A 24,123-nucleotide genomic window follows, 5' to 3' on the forward strand; every position below is an offset into this window, starting at 1 on the left:
CTCTGCAAGTTTGCAGAGCCAACAGATTGCGTGAACCTGGAAAGAAGGTCCAGGTTGTATGGCGTGGCCCACCGGGCTCAGGGCCTCCCCTGCCAGGAGAGCCCCGTGTTCTCATCGCCCACATATTCAGGAGCCGAAGTCAGGGGGAGTCGCCCGCCTAGGCCATGGTTACCTGACAAGCTCCAGAGAGTCGTGAGGTTACGCGGCTCCTGGGGAAGGGCCGACTTCTTCAGCGCTCTGGGTCTTGACCCGCCTCGTGTTGTGTTTTTAAAGGCAGTAGCGACACAAGTCGCACCAGCAAGTATTTTGGGAGCATTGACTCTTCAGAGAATAATCACAAGGCCAAATCAAGCAGGGCCGCGGAGCAGAGCGAACACTTCATGAAGTGCGTGCTGCAGGACCCCGTCTGGCTGCTGATGGCGGACACCGACGACAGCGTCATGCTGACCTACCAGCTGCCTGCCCGGTAACCACCTGCCTTCCCAGGAGCCCGGGGAGGGCGGGGGCAGGCGGCTCACACGACAGGGCCTTCCCGACTGCTGGCTGGCCGGGGAAGGCCCTGTCCTAGCCCAGCAAGTGCCCTCGAGAGAAACCAGGCTCTCTCTCGAGGCCCCTGGGCCAGTGGGACTTGGGAGGCCTCCCCCCAGTGCCACCCGCAGCTTCTCTGACACCGACAATGCTGCCTCTTGTGCACTGGTACCCGGTCAGCCTGTGGGGTAAACGGTACCTGACTGTCTATTTGAGAGTTGAAACCAAGGGTCAAGGCAGGCCGCTGGCTGCTCTGTAATGACCCTGTGGACCTGTCCGTAAACAGCACACCCTGCTAAGGGAGGCAGGGTGAGCCAGATGAGGACAGCGGGGCCCTGGTCAGTCAGGGAGCCTGGGGCTGTATTTCCAGGGCAGCCGCGATCCAGACCAGCATTGGCCAGGGCCAGGGGCCATGCTGCCCACAGTGTGGACTATAAGAGTCTCCCAGACTAACCGCCTGCACAGAGCCACGCCTGGGGCCTGTTTGCTCCTGCAGAAGCCTGCCTCCCTCACCTAACTGAAAGTAAAGCTGGAATCTGGACCCCAGTTATCTTTTTCTGTGTGTGTGTGGTACTGGAAATTGAACCCAGAGGCATCTACCTCCTAGCTATTCCTGCAGCCGCAGCCCTTTTTCTTTTTTAAACAGGCTTTCACTAAGTTGCCCAGGGTCTTGCTGAGCTCCTGAGACTGTCCTTGAATGTGCAGTGCTCCTGCCCCGGCCTCCTGAGTACAGAGGTTAAAGGCAGGCACCACCGTGCTCCAGAGGTTAAAGGCAGGCACCACCGTGCTCCACTACAATTAGTATTTTATTTTATTTATTTTAGTTTTTTACAGTACTAGAGATTGAACCCAGGGGCATTCTACCTCCAAGCTACACCCACAGCCTTATTTTTTTTTTTTTTTTTTTTACTTATTTACTTATTTATTTACTTTTTTTTTTTTGTAGTACTGGGGATTGAACTCGGAGGTATTGTACTTCTGAGCTATTACCCCAGGCCTATTTTTAATTCTTTTTATTTATTCATTTATTTATTTATGTGTGTGTGTGTGTGTGTGTGTGGTATTGGGTTTCTGGAAACCCTTCTACCTCTGAGCTACACTCCCAGACCAATTTTTATACTTTTTTTTAATTTGTTTTATTTTGGTTTTTTTTGGGGGGTGGTACTGGGGATGAACCCCGAGGCTTTCTACCTCCGGGCTATACTCCCAGACCTATTTTATATTTTATTTGGAAACAGGGTCTCATTAAGTTGCCAAGAGCCTCACTAAGTAGCTGAGGCTGGCTTTGAACCTGTGCGATCCTCCTGTCTCAGCCTCCCAAGTGCGGCGATTACAAGCGTGCGCCACCACGCCCGGCTTACTTTTTTTTATTTGGAAGCAGAGTCTCTTTAAGCCGGCACGGCTGGCTTCGAACCTGCGCAATCCTCCTGTCTCTGCCTCCCAAGCGCAGGGATTACAAGCGTGCGCCACCACGCCCGGTTAATTCTTTATTTTTAAACAGGGTCTCACTAAGTTGCAGAGAATCTCACTAAATAGCTAAGACTGGCCGTGAACCTGTGATCTTCCTGTCTCAGCCTCAAGTGAACACCACCAGGCCTGGCTCAAAAACTACAGACTATTTGGTATTAAATAAAATGAAATTTGAGCAGGGTGTGGTGGCACACGCTTGCAATCCCAGCATTCGGGAGGCTTAGACAGGAGGATCGTGGTTCGTGGACAGCCTCAGCTACTTAGTGAGGCTCTTTGCAACTCAGTGAGACCTGGTTTCAAAATAAAGAATAAAAAAAATAAGGCAGGGGGTGTAGCTTGGAGGTCGAATGCCCCTGGGTTCCATCCCCAGACCCACACACACACAAAAAAAATTAATTAAATAAATAAATAAAATGAAATTTGTATTAAACAAAATCATGTAAAGCGACATTATTAATACTGAAAAAGTCAGTAAAAGTAAGTGTCTTTTTTTTGTGTGTGTGTATGTGTGTAAGTATGGTACTCAGGGATTGAACCCAGAACATTCTACCTTTGAACTATACTCCCATCCTTTTTTAGGTTTTTTTTTTTTTTTTTTTTTTTCAGTATTGGGAATGGAACCCAGGGACATCTACCTCTGAGCTACACCCCAGCCCTATTTTATTTTTTCTTCTTTATTTTGAAACAGGTCTCACTGAGTTGCAAAAGACCTAAGTAGCTGAAGCTATCCATGAACTGCAATCCTCCTGGTCTCAGCCTCCTGAATGCTAGGATTACAAGCGTGCACCACCACACCCAGCCCTGGGTTTTGGTTTTGAAACAGGGTCTCACTAGGTTGTAGAGAGTCTCATTAAATTGCTGAAGCTGATCTTGAGCCTGTGATCTTCCCGTTCCAGCCTCCCAAGTACTGGGGTCACGGGCGTATGTCACCGTGCCCAGCTTGGTGTATTCTTTTTGTGTGTGTTAGTACTGGGGATTGGACCCAGGAGCATTCTACTCCAAACTCTTCCCCCAGCCGTATTTTTAATTCTTTATTTTTAAATTTTTATTCATTTTCTTTTTGTGTACGTGGTACTAGGAACTGAACTCGGTGCCATTCTACCTCTGAACTGCATCCCCAGCCCTGTGTTTTATTCTTTACTTTTATTTATTTATTTTATTTATTTATTTATTTACTTTTTGCAGTACTGGGGATGGAACCCAGGGGCATTCGACCTCCAAGCTACAGCCCCTGCCCTATTTTTTTATTCTTTATTTTTAAACAGAGTCTCACTGAATTGCAGAGGACCTCACTAAGTAGCTAAGGCTGGCCATGAAACCATAATCCTCCTGTCTCAACCTCCCAAGTACTGGGATTGCACACGTGCGCCACCATGCCTGCCCCCACCAGTGTATTTTTTTTCTTTCAATACTGGGGATAGAACCCGGGGGCAGTCTGCCTCCAAGCTATACCCCCAGCCCTACTTTTATTCTTTATTTGGAAACAGGGTCTCACTAAGTTGCAGAGGGCCGCACTCAGTAGCTGAGGCTGTGAACCGCGACCCTCCCATCTCACCCTCCTGTATTTTAACAACAAAACCCCGAAACCATATGAAGCTTACTTGTGTCTAAATTTTCATAAAGGGATCTTGACTCAGTCTTGAAGGAAGACAGAGAGAAGCTGAAGCTGCTGCAGCGGTCCCAGCCCCGGTTCACGGAAGGCCAGAGACGGGAGCTGTGTGAGGTCCACCCGTGGGTGCAGACAGGTGGCCTGCCCGCGGCCATTGACGTGGCGGTAAGTCACGGAGCCGCCTTCTCACACAGCACGATGACTGAGGGGCACTCCGTACTATCTCTATAATTTTCATGTAAATTTAGAATGTTAAAGCTTAAAGTTTATCTTACGTTATTCTATCTTAGTGTGTTGTGATACTGGGGATTGAACCCAGGGGCATACTACCTCCAAGCTACATCCCCAGGCCTATTTTACTTTTTATTTGGAAACAGGGTCTCACTAAGTTGCTGAGGCTGGCCTTGAACCTACAATCCTCCTGTCTCAGACTCCCAAGTACTGGAATTACAGGTGTGCATCACTGCACTCAGCTTTAAAGTTTATTTTTAAAAAAGGAAAAGGTTCTAAGTCAGCTGGGTGTGGTGGCACACATTTGTAATCCCAGCATTTGGGAGGCTGAGACCGGAGGATCGCAGTTCACGGACAGCCTCAACTACTTAGCGAGGCCCTTCGCAACTCAGTGAGACCCGTTTCAAAAATAAAAAAGACTAGCCGGGCGTGGTGGCGCACGCTTGTAATCCCAGCATTCGGGAGACTGAGACCTGAGGATCACAGTTCCTAGACAGCCTCAGCTACTTAGTGAGCCCCTCTGCAACTCAGTGAGACCCGGTTTCAAAATAAAGAATAAAAAATAGGGCAGGGGGTGTAGCTCGGAGGTCGAATGCCCCTGGATTCCATCCCCAGACCCGCAAAAAAATAAAAAATAAAAAAGACTAGCCAGCATGGTGGCGCACGCTTGTAATCCCCGCGCTTGGGAGGCTGAGACAGGAGGATCGCACAGGTTCGAAGCCAGCCTCAGCTATTTAGTGAGGCTCTCAGCAACTTAGTGAGACCCTGTTTCCAAATAAAATATAAAAAAGGTCTGGGAGTATAGCCCGGAGGTAGAAACCCTCTGGGTTCCACCCCCAGTACCACCAAAAAAATAAAATAAAATTAAAATTAAAAATACTAAAAAAAAAAAAAAAAAAGCCAGGCGTGGTGGCACACACCCTGTTTCAAAATAAAGAATAAAAAATAGAGCTGAGGCCCGGCGCCATACGCTTGTAATCCCCGCGCTTGGGAGGCGGAGACAGGAGGATCGTGCAGGTTCGAAGCCAGCCGTGCAGGCTTAGGAGACCCTGTTTCCAAATAAAAAATATAAAAAGTAGGTCTGGGAGTGTTGCCCGGAAGCAGAAGGGTTTCCAGGAACCCGAGTACCACCCAAAATATATATATATATATATAGCTTGGGTGTAGCTTGGAGGTCGAATGCCCCTGGGTTCCATCTCAGACCTGAAAAAAAAAAAAAAAAAGACTAAAAAAATAGGGCTGGGGGCTGTGGCTCAGAGGTACAATGCCCCTGGGTTCCATCCCCACTACCACAAAAAAAAAAAAGAAAGAAAAGGTTCTAAGTTCGTTTCACAGCATGCTCTTCCAGTGGCTTCTCAGGATGGTTGCCAGAAGGCCTAAGTTACCTAATCTCAATCATTTGCTGAAATTTGAGAACTTTTCCCTTTCTTCAGTTCTGCCTTTTTTTTTTTTTTTTTTTTTTTTTTTTTTTTTTGGTGGTACTGGGGATGGAACCCTTCTACCTCCAGGCTCCAGGCTATACTCCCAGACCTATTTTATATTTTATTTGGAAATGGTCTCTTAAGCCAGCAAGGCTGGCTTCGAACCTGTGCAATCCCCCTGTCTCCTCCACCTCCCAAGCACGGGGATTACAAGTGTGTGCCACCACGCCCTGCAGTTCTGCTTTTTACTTAACAAAGCAAAAGATCTCTCCTGTCATAAGCCCTCAGCTTCCCCTGCCCATAGCCCCTGGTCCCAAGCGTGTGTGCGCTCTGGCCTTTTCCCTCTTTCCTGGCCCTCCTGGCAGCTTCGTGCACACCGTCCTGGGTGGCAGCAGGATTGGGCCCTCTGCCTAAGGCTGTGAGCGGCATGGCAGTTCCCTCTCCTGCAGCACCAGGTGTCTCCTTTGGCCACCTGGGCTCCTCACCCTCCAGGAATGTGTCTGCGCCCGTCTTCCTGGGAGGTTCCCTCCCTCCAGGATTACCTCCTCCTGCGTGTGTGCAGGCAGACGCGTGCTACCTCCAGTCCAGCCCTCCAGGAACTTGCTGAGAAACCGGCTCACCCACTCCCTTCCTCGCCCGAGATGGACCCATCCTTCCATCGCTGAGGTTCTTGGGCTCCCGGGCTCAGCTTTTGAGGCAGACAGAAGCCAGCCACTTCTAACCACCTGCAGCGTCCCTCCCAGATGGCAGTCTTTACCTGCGTGGCAGTCACCTCCCAGCTGTGCCCTCTCCTGTACCCCAAGGTCAAATCATGTCACCGCTCGGCTCAAATCCTGTCCAGCTGTGCCCCGTCCCAGCCAGAATGCAAAGCTGCACAGCCACACTAGCCCGCCCAGCCCGTGTCTCATCCCTCTGCTGAACCCTCTCCAGCTGACCTGGCCTCTTGGCTCTTCCCTGCGGTCAGCGGGCAGGCACCGGCCGCAGACTCTTTGCACCTGCCCAGCCATCTGCTGGGCATCCTCTTTCCTCCTGTGGACCCCAGCTTTCTCTGAGTCTTCACATGCTTCTCTGTTGCCCACCTGTCGAGCTGCATCTTGTGCTGGGGCCTGAGGCCAGGAGCCTGGGAGCAGCCTGGCGGCTGGTTCCTGCTCAGAGGCTCATGACGTTACAGGCAGGCTCTGGCTGGGGCACCTGTCACCTGAAGGCCGGGGCACCTGCCTCCCAGGAGGCTTGACTGGGGCTGCTCAGGCGCCCTCGGGCAGATCTGTAGCTGTCTTCCCCAAGACATGAGGAAGCCACCACGCCTTGTGTGGCCTGGTCTTAAGTCACACACACTTTCTATGTCCAGCCCATGCTTAAGGGAAGAGGACGGATGTAGCTCTGCCCAGAGGAAGGAATGTGTCTTAAAAGCCCCTCGGTCACCTTTTCTGCGGCTTTTTCTGATTTCTGTTGTTGTTGTTTTTGTTTTGTGGTGCTGGGGATGGAACCCAGGGGCATTCTAACTCCGAGCTACACCCCCAGCCCTATTTTTTTATTCTTTATTTTGAAAAGGGTCTCACTGAGTTGCAGAGGGCCTCACTAAGTAGCTGAGGTTGTCCGTGAACCGCGATCTTCCTGTCTCAGCCTCCCAAATGCTGGGATTACAAGCGTGCGCCAACACCACACCTGGCTATAAATGTGTGTGTGTGCGCGCGCGCGTGTGTGCGTGTGTGCGTGTGTGTGTGTGTGTGTGTGTGTGTGTGTGTGTGTGTGGTGCTGGAGATTAAACCCAAGGGCATTCTATCTCCGAGCTACTGCCCCAGCCTGATTTTTTATTCTTTATTTTGAAACAGGGTCTCACTAGGTTGCCAGTGGCCTCACTAAGTAGCTGAGGCTGTTTGTAAACCCAGATCCTCCTGTCTCCACCTCCCAAGTACTGGGATTACAAGTGTGCGCCACCATGCCCAGCTTAATGTCCAATTTAAGCATGCATTTTAGCCCGGCATAGTAGCCCACACCTCCAATGCCAGTACTTGGGAGGCTGAGACAGGAAGATTGCAGGTTCCAGGATAGCCTCAGCAAATAGTGGGATTCTCCGCAATCTAGTGAGGCCGTGTTTCCAAATGAAAATAAAATAGGATTGAGAATGTAGCTCAGAGGTAGAATGTCCCTGAGCTCAATCCCCAGTGCCACACACAAACATGCATTTTATGTATTTATGTGTTTTATTTTATTTCACTTTATTTACTTATTCATTTATTTGCTTTGGTTCTGGGGATAGAACCCAGGGGCATTCTAAAGCTGAGCTATACCCCCAACCCCATTTTATTTTTTATTTGGAAATAAGTCTCACTAAATTGCAGAGGGTCTTGCTAAGTTGTCCAGGCTGACCGTGAAGGTGTGATCCTCCTGTCTCCGCCTCTCGAGTACTAGGATTGGAGGTGTGCACCACCATACCCGGCCTGAAAGTCCAATCTAAAGCCACAGGTGTCCACAACACCTGCCGAGTGACTGTCCTGCTTCAGAGCTGTGCTTTTTATCCTTTTTTGTTACAGGGGATTGAACCCAGGGGCACTCTACCTCCAAGCTATACCCCCAGCCCTTTTTATTTTGAAACAGGGTCTAAGTTGCCGAGGCTGGCCTTGAACCTGCCACCTTCCTGTCTCCGCCTCCCAAGTACGGGGATTACAGGCCTGGCCACTGCGCCCAGCCGCGTTTCATCTTCAGTGTTCTACAGAGCACTGGTTTGGTTTACTGTCACTTCCTGCCCGGTGCCCAGCTCCCGAGGGCAGGGATTGGCTCTGTCGCCAGCAGCCTCGCGGTGACAGCTGCCCAGTCTCCCGCACCCCATTCAGTTGGGACGACTGCAGGGAAGATGCCAGATCTCAGGCTTCTTGCTGATGTGGCCTCTTTTCTGTTAAGGAATGTGTTTACTGTGAGAGCGAGGAGAAAGGCAACATCTGCGCGCCGTCCGAGGACGACGCCCCTTCCCTGGGCCTCAGCGGTGCATCAGACACCAAAGAAGAAGAAAAGGGACAAGCTCCAAGTCGTGAGAGGGCGGAGCAGACGTAACCCCAGCCCGCCCGCCGGGGACTGGTCGGCGCTAGATGGTGCTTGGAAGAGTCAGAAGGTCTTCACGTTTGTTTCTGATGAAATGGACATATATACTTACGTTGCTTTTTTTTGTTTTAGAAAAAAAGTTTTCCAAAGGAGTGAAGAGGGTGGAGGGGATTCAGGAAGAAATACGTTTTTGTATTTTAATTATGTGGAGTTTGGGGAGGTGGGGCAGAAATTGGGGTGGTTGTTGAACAGAGGAGCACTGAGACCCTCTCTGTGAAGTGTCAGATGTCTTGGTGCCCTCGGGGTTCTTCCAACCACACGACCTCTGTCCAGGGCACCAGCACCTGCAGGCCCCGGGGGTTGTCCTAGATATCACATCAGGCTGTGATGTCGCCACGTGTGGCTCGGAGCTGAGGGCTCCAGCTTTCCAGAACTTTCCTAGAGTGTGTTTAGATGGGTCAAATTCTGTCCTTTCCTGGGGAATGCTTTTTATGAGTTGTTGGTGGTCTGACTAGATGTTTGCTCACAAACCACGTGGAGACAAAGCCTTTCCTAGTTCTCTGTGTGGTGTAAGGTGTAACTGACGGCTTCTGCTTCTGTTACTGTAGTGGTAAACGTTTTGGTCCCACGTGGCTTTTGGTGGTGGTGACAAAGTTGAAATGCGCTGGTCTGATAGCCTTGTGGTTTCTGTGACCAGCTCCACCAGATGGACGCCCACCCAGACCCTCTGTATATTTCCACATCGTTCTTATATCCTCTGTAGACCACCGTGGTCAATACGCAGAGACAGTATGTCGCCAGTCCCATCATCATATCTTCATGGCGGCCTTCCTCTGCACCCTGGCTTTGACTGCCACAGAGGGGACACAGTTGTGCCTGTCAGCTCTAGCCCAGTGAAGCCAACACCTGCCCCTGGCGGGGACCAGCACATGGCCACTGGGGGCCGGTGCCCCCAGCTTCTGGCCCCCTCTGTTCCAGGGGTCCGTGAGCTCCCTCTCCCGCACGCCCTGGGCCGGCTGCCTGGCCCTCTTTCTCTCCTGAGCCTGATCTTGCGGGGTGCAGCTTCGAGCCTCTGTCACAGCATCTGCCCGCACTTCCAGATCATGTGAACACTTGGGGAACGCTGAGGCCAGTCTGCCCAACCCAGCTTTATGAGCCCTCATGTCATGCCAGGTATCCCAAAGATTGCTTGTAAAAGCTTAATGTTGGTCCCTGGCATGAATGAGAAGTTACGAGTGATCCGTTGACTTAAAATTGGGCCACGTGGATGAAGTTTTAAAAGGAAGCAGAGTTTTCCTTGTTCTTTGACAAAGTGACTGACTATAAGATGGGCGGACTCTCCTTGTACTGTGGTTGGTTTTCTTGTAAAACCATTTTATGCCTGAATATTAACCCTATGTTTCATAAACATAAGAATACTTCTTTTTTTTTATTTACAAAGCAGCATCACCTGCAGATGTCCCGGATACAGTGGTAGCCTGCGTGTCTATGGAAATCAAATGTTACGGGTCAGATCCTAAGGAATAGATGGAAGTCCGGGGTTACACAACATTCTCTCTGCTGTTACGAATGTTTACCAGCCGCATTATTTTATTTAATATGCGCTTAATGATTGTTAACCGCTAAGAGGCTGACTTACTAGGATACTTCTGTGACTTGTTTACATGAAGCCCTGCACCGAGTCCTGTTTCTGTAGTACGTGTGCTGACACGGGTGTCATAAAACTTCTCCTCTATTTTAAACTGAGCCTTTTTAATATATTTCTGAGAAGATGTGTAAATAAGCTCTCAGACTTTATGTAATGATTTGTTGAGCCCTGCCGGACAACTGGTTTGTTCACGTGCAAACCAAACTTTCTTCACCCAGTGCAATATATTTGTGTGACCGCTTGTGTCTTTTTATGACGTTTTTGCCTTTTAGAAAATTGGTAAATAAAGCAAGTATATTTTTATTTTCAGTCGTATGTTTAATTCGTTTGTTTTGTGGTGCCAGGGAGCAAATGCGGGGCCTCGTACATGCTAAGTACATGCACAACCACTGAGCTACACCCTGGCCTGTATGTATTTCAGTTCAGCATGGACAAAACACGGGAAAGGCGAAAGAAACAAAAATGCCTGTTTTGTTTTGTTTTGTTTTGTTTTACAAAGAGCTCCACAAACGCCTCATTAGAGAATCCTGGATCCCAAAGGCTGCTCCCCTCGGACAGTCCACTTCCGGCCAGTCCCCTTAGCCTCTGTGTGTCTCTCTCCCCCAGTCACCCTCCCCTGCCCGATTCCCAGCAGGCCATGCAATAAACCTATAATCCGAATGAGTCCTTCCTGCAATCCACGCCTCCCTCTCACATTCTTTATTGCCAATGGAGGACGTGCCATAGACTCGCCTCCCCCCTTCTCTCTTCTCTGCCTTGACCCCAGGCACCCACTCTGTCCTCTTCCACCCCACCCTCTGGGCTTGGTCGCCTGCGCTCTGGCAACAGGGCTAACAGCAGAAAGTCAGAGGGTGCCGTGCTAGGACAACTTCATGTTCATATAACCCCAAGGACACCCCCTCGCCTTTATTTCCAAACCAAAAGGAGATTCTCCGAGCTTCCTGGGCAGATTGCCCACAAGGGGCCTGGCCATCTGCAGGCTGACCGCTGCCTTTGTTCCCCGGGGATTTATAGCTGGTCTGCCTGTGGCCACCAGGGCCCTGCCCAGCCTCTGCTGCGCTCTGATCCTGGCTCTGCAGAGATCAAAGGGCCCAAATGCTCAGGAAGTCTGTGCTCATGCAAGCTTTGAAGGCAAAATCAGTCCCAGGGACAAATGGCAGGAAGTGGGTCTGCTAGGGGAGATGGGGAATGGAGGGAGAGAGGGCTTGGTGGCCTCACCATGAGGCAGCCAGGCTTCTGGAACAGTCCAAGCCGACTGACCAGTGGGCCCACTAAAGGAAACTGAAGGCGACGGCACAGGAGACTTTAGCCAACTGAGTCCAGCCAAGGCCTTGGCCGACACATACAGGTGCCCTGCTCTGTCCTCCGGCCTCCTCTCAATGGTCCCGTGTCACACGGAGACAACACCAGTGCCTAACCTCTCTCAACTCCAGACAACCAGCCTCCTTCAGCCTCGCCCTCGGCCTGCCCCTTGTGCCAGACAAGGCTCCCAAGGTCCCTGGTTCTGCCTTGCACAAAATCCTCTCTCCCACCTCCTGTTACCTGTTTTGGGGTTTTTATAGTCAACTTGATTTTTAGTACTATCATTACTTATTTTTTGGTACAGAGGATGAAATCCAGGGGTGTCCTACCTCCAAGCTACACCTCCAGCCCTTCTTATTTTTTGTTTTGAAACAGTCTCAAGGTTGCTGAGAGTTTCGCTACTTGCTGAAACTGTCTTGGACCTGTCTTGGCTCCCAAGTACTGGGATCCAGGTATGCGCCGCCGCACCCAGCTAAAGTCAACTGTGTATCACATCCTCTAACCTTAAATAAGACTTTCTGTCTTCTTTATAGATGGACGTTAAATCTGGAAACGCCATGAACGGTTCTGTGAAAGAACTGTGGGCTCCGGAGCCAAGTTGTACTGAGGTCAAACTTCTTCCTGGGGCAGCCTTTTGTTTTTCCTGTAGTTTCTAATTGCGCGCGCGCGCGCGTGTGTGTGTGTGTGTGTGTGTGTGTGTGGTACTGGGGATGGAACCCAGGGGCCTTCTACCTCCGGGCTACACTCCCAGACCTATTTTATTTGGAAACAGGGCTAAGTTGCTGAGAGCCTCACTAAATAGCTGAGGTTGGCTTTAAACCTGTGCAGTCCTACCATCTCGGCCTCCAAGGACTGGGATTATAAGTGTGCGCCACCACGCCCGGCTTTGCCTTTCATTTTTTACTTGTACCATTTCTCTTTATCACATCCTCCTCTGCCCCCTCATCTAACTCCCCAGTCAGGCATTCCAGTGGTCCTTTCCTTCCCCATCAGTCAGGTGTTCCATGGTCTTCTCCTTTCCCCATCAGTCAGGTGTCCCAGTGGTCTTTTTCTTTCCCCAATCATCAGTCAGGTGTTCCAGTGGTCTCTTCCTTTCCCCATCAGTCAGGTGTCCCAGTGGTCCTTTCCTTTCCCCATCAGTCAGGTGTCCCAGTGGTCCTTTCCTTTCCCCATCAGTCAGGTGTCCCAGTGGTCTTCTCCTTTCCTCATCAGTCAGGCATCCCAGTGGTCTTTTCCTTTCCCCATCAGTCAGGTGTCCCAGTGGTCTTCTCCTTTCCCCATTAGTCAGGCATCCCAGTGGTCTTTTCCTTTCCCCATCAGTCAGGTGTCCCAGTGGTCTTTTTCTTTCCCCATCAGTCAGGTGTCCCAGTGGTCTTCTCCTTTCCCCATCAGTCAGGTGTCCCAGTGGTCTTCTCCTTTCCTCATCAGTCAGGCATCCCAGTGGTCTTTTCCTTTCCCCATCAGTCAGGTGTCCCAGTGGTCTTTTTCTTTCCCCATCAGTCAGGTGTTCCAGTGGTCCTTTCCTTTCCCCATCAGTCAGGTGTCCCAGTGGTCTTCTCCTTTCCTCATCAGTCAGGCATCCCAGTGGTCTTTTCCTTTCCCCATCAGTCAGGTGTCCCAGTGGTCTTTTTCTTTCCCCATCAGTCAGGCATCCCAGTGGTCCTTTCCTTTCCCCATCAGTCAGGTGTCCCAGTGGTCCTTTCCTTTCCCCATCAGTCAGGTGTTCTAGTGGTCCTTTCCTTTCCCCATCAGTCAGGTGTCCCAGTGGTCTTCTCCTTTCCCCATCAGTCAGGTGTCCCAGTGGTCTTCTCCTTTCCCCATCAGTCAGGTGTCCCAGTGGTCCTTTCCTTTCCCCATCAGTCAGGTGTTCTAGTGGTCCTTTCCTTTCCCCATCAGTCAGGTGTCCCAGTGGTCTTCTCCTTTCCTCATCAGTCAGGCATCCCAGTGGTCTTTTCCTTTCCCCATCAGTCAGGTGTCCCAGTGGTCCTTTCCTTTCCCCATCAGTCAGGTGTTCTAGTGGTCCTTTCCTTTCCCCATCAGTCAGGTGTCCCAGTGGTCCTTTCCTTTCCCCATCAGTCAGGTGTCCCAGTGGTCTTTTCCTTTCCCCATCAGTCAGGTGTCCCAGTGGTCTTCTCCTTTCCCCATCAGTCAGGTGTCCCAGTGGTCCTTTCCTTTCCCCAGCAGTCAGGTGTCCCAGTGGTCTTTTCCTTTCCTCATCAGTCAGGTGTTCCAGTGGTCCTTTCCTTTCCCCATCAGTCAGGCGTCCCAGTGGTCTTCTCCTTTCCCCATCAGTCAGGCGTTCCAGTGGTCTTTTCCTAGGAGCCTCCCTGGATCCCTGACCATGCTGTTCCCGTGTGAACTTTTTCATGGAGAGCATTCTAAAACCTGTTTGGTCATAGTTTTGGGATAATGAGAAGAGTATGAAACAGTTTGCAAACCCGTGAGTGCAAGAAATATTACTGAGTTTATTTTCCCTTTTTCTCAAAAGAGTGGAAATTTAACTGTTGTCACCTGCGAGTCTCTTTACCTGGGAAAAGGCGTTCTCTCTCTGAGTAATAATGAAACGTAAAGTCCCTCTCCTGCAGGCTCCACTGGGGTCCACCACTACGGCCCCGCCCGTCAGCCTCAGCACCAGGGGGAGGGAGAAGACGGTCTCTGAGCAGCTGGGGAGGCGATGGAAGAGCCAAGCCTTTGAGCTTGATGGTGCGGTTGGCAGTGAAGTAAAGGGAAGGAGCCAGGCAGGGTGGCACAACCTGTAATCCCAGGGCTCGGAGGCTGGAACAGGAGGGCTGCAGGGTTCCAGATAAGTGCGCAGTAACTTAGACCCCGTTTCAAAATAAAAATTAAAAGGGCTGAGGATGTAGCTCAGTAGTAGAGCACCCTTGCCCCATTTCAATGGGAAGAGGAAAAAGGGAAGCAAGGAAGGAAGGAAGGAAGGAAGGAAGGAAGGAAGGAAGGAAGGAAGAAAAAAAGAAAGAAAGAAAGAAAGAAAGAAAGAAAGAAAGAAAGAAAGAAAGAAGCTTCACATTCCAGTGGCTGCTGATGAAACGGGAAGTCCCAGAGCCCTGGACACAGGACTAACCCAGGCAGAGCAGGGACGGTGGGAGTGAGCAGCAGGGCTCTCAGGGGGTCAGACTGGTCAGTGGGCCAGGGAGGTGACCGGGAACCTCCAAGCCTTTCACGTGCCTGAAGTGTCTGGGGGTCCCTCTGGTGTGCAGCCACAGGTGTGCCAGACCGTTTGCAGGTTGGGAGACCTTCCACCCGTCTTGCCACCTGCCCAGCTGGGCAGTCTCCAGGGCTTCATTCCCCAGGGACCTTCCAGCCAGCCTGGGAACACCTCCTTATCCCCCACCCACCCAGCACTTGGGAGGGCGCAGGTAATGTGCTAGGGGTGCTGAGAGGCCGTGAGGAGCTCCAGATCAGACCGAGCCCTTTAACAGGGCCCCTCCTAACCTGGAGGGGCTCAGAGCAGACCCCGACAATCCCAGCATTGGACAGTACTGTGGGACCGGGTTAAGATGGGTGCTGCTGCGGGCAGGGGCCAGAGCCAGGCTGGAGGGGCGGGTGCGCTAGAGAGATGAGACCTGAAGTCAGGAGGGAGCCTCCGAAGGGGGTCCAGGCTGAAGGCCGGGGTGTGCAAAGGCCTGGTGCCGCGGAGGCCCGGGCAGTGCGGGCCGGGCCAGGGTCCCGGGACGCTGCCCCGACGTCCACGCACCCGCGGCGCGGCGGGCAGGCAGATGGGCGGCCGCGGGGGGGGGCGTCGCGGGCGTCTGGGCGACACAAGCTCGACCGCCGCCGGGCGGGACAAAGCGGGCGAGACAAAGGCGCGGCCAACACCTGTCGCTCTTGGCGCGGCCGCCGCTTTTCTCCGCCGAGGCGGCTGCAGCTGCCAACTGTCACGGGCATCAAGTTACGGGGGCCAGACGGCGGCCCGGGCGCCGGGCGGGAGGATGCGGGGCGGGCGGCCGGCGGGCCGGGGCGGGGGGGGGGGGGCTGAAAGGACTGGGGGAGGGGCGGGCGGGGAGGCCTCAGCGGCCGAAGGGGAAGCGGAGATGGACAGGCGCCGAGCTCGGGGCGGACGGGGTGGGGGCCAGCCGGGGGCGCGTGGGGGAGGGGAGGGCTGCGTGGTGACCCCGCCAAGAGGACCGGGGAAGGGCGGCCCGGGCGGGAGAGGCCGCAGACCCCGGCCCGCTAGGATTCTATGCGAAGCCAAGAGCTAGGGCGCCCCGCGAGGCAGCCCAACCCCTCCTGTCCAGGTGTCCTCCATGTTCCCGGGGCCGCAGCCCCCTCCCCGGGTCCGGAGTCACCCTTTGGCTGGTTCTGCCCCCCAGGGCCGGGCCTGGGGCTGGGCGGCTCCTCTCGGGGGCACCTTTAGTGAACCGAGGGAGGAGCGCAGACCAGAGGGCGGGTGGAGCCCTGCTCGCACACTCGGCCGGCCCGGGGTCCGGAGCGGCGGAGGGGGCGCGAGCGCACTCTCGGCCGCAGCGCCGGGGTCACCGCCCCGGCCGCCCCCGCGGGGGGCGCAGAAGGCCGGCTGGGGGCTCCGCCCCGCCAGCTGCCAGCCGGCGACGGGACCTCGAGGCCGGACAAAGCGCGCTGCTCCCATTGGCCACGGCGCGCCTCGCGGCTGGCAGCTCCGGGGCCGCACGGCCAATCGGCACATTGAGATGCAAATAAGGTGCTATAAAAGGGGCGGGGCCGCCGCGGGCCGGAAGACGCGGCGGAGCGGGCGCCGGCGGAGCGCCCTCCTCTCGGCTGCGCGGCATGGCTCCGCCCCTGGTGCCGGGCCGGGACCGCGGGGGCCGCGAGGACGGAGACGGCCGGGAGGCCCGGGGGGACCGCAAGGTGCGGGCCGGGGCGGCGGGGGGCGCGCGCGCGGGAGGCCGCGGGGGCCGGGGCTCAGCGGCCCGCTTCCCGCAGGCCCGGAAGCCCCTGGTGGAGAAGAGGCGGCGCGCGCGGATCAACGAGAGCCTGCAGGAGCTGCGGCTGCTGCTGGCGGGCGCCGAGGTGCAGGCCAAGCTGGAAAACGCCGAAGTGCTGGAGCTGACCGTGCGGCGCGTGCAGGGTGCGCTGCGGGGCCGGGCGCGCGGTGAGTGGCGGCGGGGCGCGGGGCGCGTTCCCCAGGCTGCCCCTCCTGGCGCCCGGGTCCGGCCGGCGGCGAGGGCCCCCCGGGAGCAGGGCGCGCACCCGCGTCTCCTGGGTGAGCCTAAACCCTGGGTCTGGCTGTCGCGGCTCACCGAGCCCGGCGCCGCTCTCTCCCCACCCTCGGTGCAGAGCGCGAACAGCTGCAGGCCGAAGCGAGCGAGCGCTTTGCTGCCGGCTACATCCAGTGCATGCATGAGGTGCACACGTTCGTGTCCACGTGCCAGGCCATCGATGCCACCGTCGCAGCCGAGCTCCTGAACCACCTGCTGGAGTCCATGCCGCTGCGTGAGGGCAGCAGCTTCCGGGATCTGCTGGGAGACGCCCTGGCCGGGCAGTCTGGAGCCCCTTGGGGAAATGGCTGGCCCGCGGGAGGAGCCCCGGGGTCCCCACTGCCCAGCCCCTCGGGCACTGTGGACGACCCGTGCTCCGACCTAGAGGAGGTCCCGGAGGCTGAACTGAGTCGGGCGCCTGCCGAGGGGCGGGACTTGATGCCCCCGGCCCTGAGCAGCCTGACCAGCCTGACCGTGGCTGGAATATCCCAGAGCGTCTGGAGGCCGTGGTGACCAGCACTCACTAGCCAGGGGTCTGCGGGAGGGCTTCCCACTCCCCTTACCCGGGGTTCAGATGTGTGGAGTAGGGGCCAGGATGTCAGGATGTCTCCCAGCTCTGCCCTTCCCTTCAAGCGACTGCTTCCAGAGCAGCCCTGATTACCAGCCCAGGCAGGCCCCTGGCCCTGTTTTTTAAGGAAGTTACTTCCATGGATTCTCTGGGGGTGGGGAGGTCTACCCGCCCCAGCCTTCTCAGGCACTCTGGGGTCTGGGGGGAGGCTGAGCCTCTCTTCAGGGCTGGGGGCTAGCACCCTGGACAGGGAAACAGGCCTGGCAACCCCGCCTGAATAGAAACCCGAGCCTGCCAGCTCAGCCAGGACCCTGGGGGAGGCAGCGCGCTGCGGTGGCTCAGAGCGACTCTGCACGCCTGTAGCTCACTGGAGTTGTTGGTGTATTTGGTGGCCATCAGATATTCCAGCTGAATTTTAATAAAGTGTGTTGGAGTTAGCTATCCTGGAAGCCTCACTGATGTGGTGTCATTAATGTGTCAGAGGCGTAAGGACTAAACTAAGCACATTTTCCCCCTGCATCTAACGCTAGTGAATGTCTCTTACAACCTCCCGTTGTCAGCAAAGTGAGTTACTGTGCTAGAGACCTCCGTGTGGCTGGACAGCTCCTCGGGCCTGGCCCGCTCCCGCGAGGACTGTGCGGGTCCTGGAGAAGGGTTCCGCTGGCACGCGGCTTGTCTCCAGGATAACTCAGCTGTTCTCTACTCTTGGTCGTGAGTTTTCAGGAACAATTCCACTGGTCCTAGTTGCTAGCCATTTGGCTGTGTCTGGAAGAGCTGAATGAGGAGGCGTGGCCGTGACGCATGGCAGTCTCCTCCTGTTAGGCTGTCACTTCTTGACTGGAGAGGGAGCCTGCCCCTGGTGCCACTGAGTTCAAGAACAAGGAGCCCCACCTGAAGTGCCATGGCCCCAGGCCCCTGCACCTGAGTTCAACCCCTTCGAGATGGGCAGCTGCGGCATGGAGTCCTGCCCTCAAGCTGAAAGGCCTGAAGATGGCACGGGTCGGCTGCCCGTCACTGCCTCAGTTGGCCCAGCCCGTGCCAGCTCTAGGACCCCAAAGCCTCTTGCATTCACTTAGGACTGGCAGCGCTTCACCTGGGGCTGAGGCCTGAGGGTTTGGGATTGACATCTGATAGTCTGTGCCTTTAAGAGGACCTTTCCCAAGGCCGAGCTTTGTGGTTTGTAATCCCAGAGCTTGGGAGGCGGAGACAGGAGGATTGAGCAGGTTTGAAGCCAGCCACACTGGCTTAGGAGACCCTGTTTCCAAATAAAAATATAAAAAAATAGGTCTGGGAGCGTAGCCCGGAGGTAGAAGGGCTTCCAGGAACTCCAGTACCACAAAAAATTAAATAAAAAAGAGCACCTTTCCAAAAGCCCCTTTGCAGAAGTTCCCCAGCACGTCTTGGCCACCAGGGTTCACCCTGACTTCCCTGCAGTTCAATCTCAGACTTCTGCCACTGTTGCATGGCTGTGATCCCAGTACTTGGGAGGCTGAGACAGGATGATCACAGGTTTGAGGACAGCCTTAGCAACCTAATGAGACACTCAGCAACCTAGGGAGACTGTTTCAAAACAAAAAATAAACTTAAAAATAAGTGTAACTTGAAGCCAAGCATGGTGGTGCACGCTTGTAATCCCAGTACTTGAGAGGCTGAGACAGGAGGATCTGTGTTTGCAGCCAGCCTCATCTTCTTAGACCCTCTTTCTTTTCCCTTTCTTTCTTTTTTTTTTTTTTTATTCTTTTTTTCCCAGTACTCTGGATAGAACCCAGGGACATTCTACCTCTGAGCTACACCCCAGCCCTATTTTTTATTCTTTATTTTGAAACAGGGTCTCACTGAGTAGCTGAGGCTGTCTTCGAACCTGGATCCTCCCGTCTCAGCCTCCCGAATGCTGGGATTACAAGCGTGCGCCACCAGGCCCGGCTCTGACCCTCTTCTTTTGCCTCCTTCCTCCCACTGACTGCACAAGGCCCACCCACATAATTCAGGCTAATCTTCCCACTAAGAAGGCCTTGAGCCTCAGTGACTTTGATGCGACCGGTGGGTCTCTGCCTTCCATCGCATGGCGCTGGGGCCGGCTTCCTCGTGGACACGAGGTCCAGGCCTCTTCCCGGCTCAGCGCAGCTCTCTACTGCATCATCAGGCCGCATCATCAGGCCCTCCTCCCTTCCAGACCATTCTCAGCCTACAGACCAGCACCGAGGCTTCACCCAGGAGGGAGGCAGCTCCAGGTCTGTGTGCCCTGGTGGCCTGGCTCACCCTGGGACCCCAGCCCGGACTGTCTGCTCCTGTCTCAGCCCTTTGTGTGCTCCTCTCTGCTGGCCTCTGCAGGCGGGCATGGCGATTGCAGGCCTCTCCCTGGGGCTGCCTCTCCAGCCAGCGGCTCCCACATCCTGCTGACCCGAGTGGCCCCCCTGTTAGATGCTATCCCAATCAACACTGCTGGTCCTTAAGCCCAAGGCACTGGGCTTCCTGGCACCCCGATGATTAGGCTGAGTCCCGAGGCCCTCCTCTGTTTATCTGTGGGGTAGTAGGGATGGAGCCCAGGGGTGTTCTATGGCAGAGCTGTTCCCCAGCCCTTTGTGTTGTTCTTATTTTGAAACAAAGTCTCACTAAATTGCAGATGGCCTCACCAAGTAGCTGAGGCTGTCCTTGAGCCCGTGATCCTCCTGTCTTAGGTCTCCCAAATGCTGCAATTATAAGCGTGTGCCGCCATGCCCAGCTCTTATTTAATTTATTTACTTAGCAGCTCTGGGAATGGGACCCAGGAACATCCTACTTCCTAACAACACCCCAGGTCTCCTCAGGTTGTCGGGAGTCTCGCTAGGTTGCTGAGGTTATCTGTCCTTAAACCTGCAATCTTCCTGTCTCAGCCTCTCACGGACTAAGATTACAGGTGTGTGCCACCCCAACCCTGTCACCCCACATCAACTCAATCCAGCTCAGAAGCACTACTTCTACTGGGCGTGGGGTGAGGATCCTGGGGATCGAACCCAAGAGCATTGTACCTCTGCGGTACACTCCCCTTCCCTATTTTATATTTTATTTTGAAACAGGGTTTAAGTTGCAGAAGACTCAGTAAGTTGCCGACCATTCTCCTGGCTCAGTCTCCCCAAAGCATGCACCCCCCTGCCTAGCTCATTGTTTTATTTTGAAACAGGGTCTCTAAATTCCTGAGGCTGGCCTCCAATCTGCAATCGTGTCGCAGCCTCCCAAGTACTGGGATTACAGGCGTGCATCACCACTGGTACGTCCCTAGCCCTACTTTTTATTCTTCATTTTGAGAAAGGGTCTCGCTGAGTTGCAAAGGTCCTTACTAAGTAGAAGCTGAGGCTGTCTTCGAACCACGATCCTCCTGTCCCAGGATCCTCCTGTCTAGGCTCCCAAACGCTGGGATTACAAGCATTAGCCACCACGACCGGCTTTTCCCGCGCTCCTTATAAATCCTACCTCCAGGCTCTTCTGGCTAAACTGGAGGCCCCAGCAGCAGGGGCCTTGGCCCCTCCCCGCCAGTCCTCAGGCCCCGCCCACTCCCAGAGGCCTCCGGGCGTCGGGGTCTGGGTGCCCGCGGTGCCAGGCCTGCGTCCTCGGGCCAGCCAGAGCCCGCGGAGGAGGACAGGCCGCCCAGGTCCTAGCAGATGGCCACGGCCAGAACCTGGAGGAAGGTGCGCTGTGACGCCGGTTCGGTGCCCGATGCCCGCAGGCCGTCCTCGACCAACCCCTTAAGGCCCTGCCCCACCCGAACCTCTGAAAGCCCGACGGGGGACCATGGAGCCCCTCACCCTCACTGTTGAGCGGAAAACCTAGAGCCCCCACCTCTACCTCTACCTCACACCCCCAGGCAAGTTTATTGTGCGTGGGAGGCGGGGTCGAAGCCAGGGGTGTCCTTCCCATCTCCGAGCTACACCCCAACCCATATAGTTTTCCTTTTGAGTCTTGCTAGGTTGCCGAGGCCGGTCTGGAACCTGTGATCCTCCTGTCTCAACCTCCCAAGCGCTGGGATTATAGGTGTGCGCCGATGCCCGGCTCAGGTGAGTTCTTGGGAGCAGTCTTCATTCTAATGTCTGCACTGCTTACCTCCCGTGCTCTTCACAAGATCCCGGAATGGCCACCCTTCTGACTGCTGCGGCAGAGCCTCCAGGGAGCTCCTGATTACTGAGCAGGCTCTAGAGTTCTCTTACCTTGTGCCTCTTAAAAACGCTGTGCTCTAGCGGAGCGTGGTGGCACAGGCTTGCCATCCCAGGCAGCCTCCGCTACTTAGGCCCTCCGCAACTCAGTGAGACCCTATTTCAAAATAAAGAGTAAAAAATAGGGCTGGGGGTTGCCGGGCGTGGTGGGGAGAGGCTGAGACCAGAGGATCGTGGCTTAAGGACAGCCTCAACTACTTAGGCCCTTTGCAACTCAGTGAGACCTGTTTCAAAATAAAGAATAAAAAAATAGGGCTGGGGTGTAGTTCGGAGGTAGAATGCCCCTGGGTCCCATCCCAGTATTGAAAAAAAGAGGTGGGGGGCTTGGGTATAGCTTAGAGGTAGAATGCCCCTGGATTCAATCCCCTGCACTGAAAAAAAAAAAAAAATGCTGTACTCTGATTTTCCCTAAGGACTCGGTCTCAGTCTCGGGCGGGCCGGGCTCAGCTGCTGGCCTAAGGACTCGGTCTCAGTCTCGGGCCGGCCGGGCTCCGCTGCTGGGTGTGAAGTGTTGACCGTAAGCGGCACTGCCGCACGCGTCTTTCCTTGGCCAGCTGATCTCTGGCCACAGCTGTGGTCTCCATAGCTTCACCTGCTGCTTCAAGGTCTGCAGAAGCCTGCAGCTGTCTTTCAGTTTCCCAGATGCCCCTGCTGTTGCTTCTCAAGCATCCCACAGATGCTTCAAACCAGTTTAGGCTAGGGCTGTGTACTGCTCGTGTTCTGTAGAGCCATGAGGCTATGCTTGCTTGCTTCTTTCTTTCTTTCTTTCCTTCCTTCCTCCCTTCCTTCCTTCTCTCTTTCTTTCTTTCTTTGCAGTACTGGAGGTGGAACCCAGGAGCATTCCACCTCCAAGCTACACCCCCTGCCCAATCTTTTATTCCTTATTTTGAAACCGGGTCTCACTGAGTTGCAGAGGGCCTCACTAAGTAGCTGAGGCTGTCCGCGAACCACGATCCTCCGGTCTCAGCCTCCCGAATGCTGGGACTCCAAGCGTGCCCACCACGCCCGGCTTATTTTATTTTGAAACATGGTCTCACTAGGTTGCTGACAGTCTCACTACTTGCCCTTGAGCCTGTCTCAGCTCCCAGGTTTCCCAAGTACTGGGATTGTAGGCGTGTACCACCACTTCTGGCTTTGCTTTTTGTTTTTGTTGCCCTGGGGACTGAACTCAGGGACATTCTACCTCCAAGCTACACTCCCAGGCCCATTTTTAGTCTTTACTAAATTGCAGAGGGCCTCAATAAGTAACTGAGGCTGGCCCCAAACCTGCGGTCCTCCTGTCTCAGGCTTCCAAGTACTGGAATTACAAGCATGCATCACTCTGCCCAGCTCCGGCTTTGTGATTTTGAAACAGGGTCTCACTCTTTATGAGGCTGGCTGTGAACCTGCTATTGTATGCCCCGACACATTAAAAAAAAAAAAAAAAAAAAAAAAAACACTCTTTATTCAAGAATATAGACCAGACCAGGCCGGGCGGGGTGGTGCATGCTTGTAATCCCAGCACTGGAAGGACAGCAGTTTGCAGTCAGTCTCAGCTACATAGTGAGCCCCTTTGCAACTTAGTGAGACTCTGTTTCAGAATAAAAAACAAAATAGGAATGGAGGTATAGCTTGTAAATAGAATGCTCCAGTGCTGAAAAAAAAAGGGCTGAGGTGTAGCTCAGAGATAGAATGCCCCTGGGATCCATCCCCAGTATCGAGAGAAAGGATGAAAGAAAGAAAGAAAGAAAGAAAGAAAGAAAGAAAGAAAGAAAGAAGAAATACAAACCAGATCTGGGCATGGTGGTGCACACTTGTAATCCCAGCATTTGGGAGGCCAACACCAGAGGATTGTGGTTCGTGGCCAGCCTCAGCTACTTACTGAGGCCCTTTGCACCTCAGTAAGACCCTGTTTCAAAATAAAGAATAAAAAATAGGGCTGAAGGTGTATCTCGGAGGTAGAATGCCCCTGGATTCCATCCCCAGTACTGAAAAAAAAAAAAAAGAATAAAAATAGGGCCTAGGGCATAGCTCAGAGGTAAAATGCCCTGGCTTCAACCCCCAGTAGCACAAATAATAATAAATGATATAGACCAGTCTTCTGCCATGTACCAAGCACTTTCTGGGCACTGTGGATACAGTGGTGAGGAGACAGAGCCACTGGCTTCGGGACTCGCCCGGCCTTGCCTCTGCCGTACACACCAGTCCTCCTCTTCACTCTAATCCGTGGGCGTCCCACTGCGTGGCGCCACTCCCTCCTGACATGGGGCTTCCAGGGTTCTGCGTGAACATGCTTCTGCGCTTTGCAACTATTCCATATAAGTCTGGAATTAGAGTTTCTGGGCCCTGTGGCTAGGCCTCATACACCAAGAGCCAGAGTGGCTGGGCAGAGGCGCACTGTGGAAGAGTGTGTACGTACTGTCAGGCGTCAGATCGCTGCCCTCAGAGCAGCATCGCTTTGTCCAGCGTGGGGTGCACACCTGGAATCCGGGAGTCGGGAGACAGGAGGATCGCAGGTTCCAAGTCAACAACCTCAGCAACTTAGCAAGACCCTAAGAAAAATAAAAAGGGGTGGGGCTTAGCTCCAAGGTAGAACACCGCTGGGCTCAATTCCCAGTGCAAAAACAAAACAAGCCGGGCATGGGCATATGCTCGTAATCCCAGTATTCAGGAGGCTGAGATAGGAAGATGGTGGCTCGGGACAGCCACAGCTACTTAAGCCCTTGGCAATTTAGTAAGACCCTGTTTCAAGATAAAGAATAAAAAATAGGGCTGAGGTGTAGCTCAGAGGTAGAATGCCCCTGGGTTTCATTACCAGTACTGCAAAAAAAAAAAAAAAAAATCAAAACAAAACAAAACAAAACAAAAAAGAATAAAAAACCGGGCTGGGAGTGTAGCTCAGAGGTAGAAGGCCCCTGGGTTCCATCTCCACTACTGCAAAAAAAC

At 53.9% G+C, this 24,123-nt stretch overlaps 2 protein-coding genes across 4 annotated transcripts in view; both read left to right on the top strand.

The window, feature by feature from the left end:
* PER2 (period circadian regulator 2) overlaps positions 1-8,310 on the top strand; it is a gene marked incomplete at both ends in the record, with an annotated part of 43,254 nt that extends 34,944 nt beyond the window's left edge. The window contains 3 exons of the mRNA XM_080720082.1: positions 278-466; positions 3,622-3,772; positions 8,161-8,310. Of these exons, the coding sequence (XP_080576208.1) occupies positions 278-466; positions 3,622-3,772; positions 8,161-8,310 (490 nt within the window). The remainder of the gene's footprint in view (positions 1-277; positions 467-3,621; positions 3,773-8,160) is intronic.
* A 7,702-nt stretch (positions 8,311-16,012) lies between these two features.
* HES6 (hes family bHLH transcription factor 6) lies at positions 16,013-16,956 on the top strand (the record flags this gene model as incomplete). Of its 3 annotated transcripts, none has more annotated exons than XM_080689933.1 (3): positions 16,013-16,093; positions 16,169-16,448; positions 16,523-16,956. In XM_080689933.1, 3 exons carry the CDS (start codon positions 16,013-16,015, stop codon positions 16,954-16,956), a joined length of 795 nt encoding a protein of 264 aa, XP_080546059.1. The 3 variants fall into 3 exon arrangements, with proteins under 3 accessions (XP_080546059.1, XP_080546060.1, XP_080546061.1); XM_080689934.1 differs by having other exon boundaries at positions 16,169-16,337; XM_080689935.1 differs by having other exon boundaries at positions 16,169-16,297; positions 16,523-16,651.
* Between the last annotated feature and the right edge of the window lie 7,167 nt (positions 16,957-24,123).

Source organism: Muscardinus avellanarius (assembly GCF_963383645.1).
Source record: "Muscardinus avellanarius genome assembly, chromosome: 2".
NCBI classification, from domain to species: Eukaryota; Metazoa; Chordata; class Mammalia; order Rodentia; family Gliridae; genus Muscardinus; species Muscardinus avellanarius.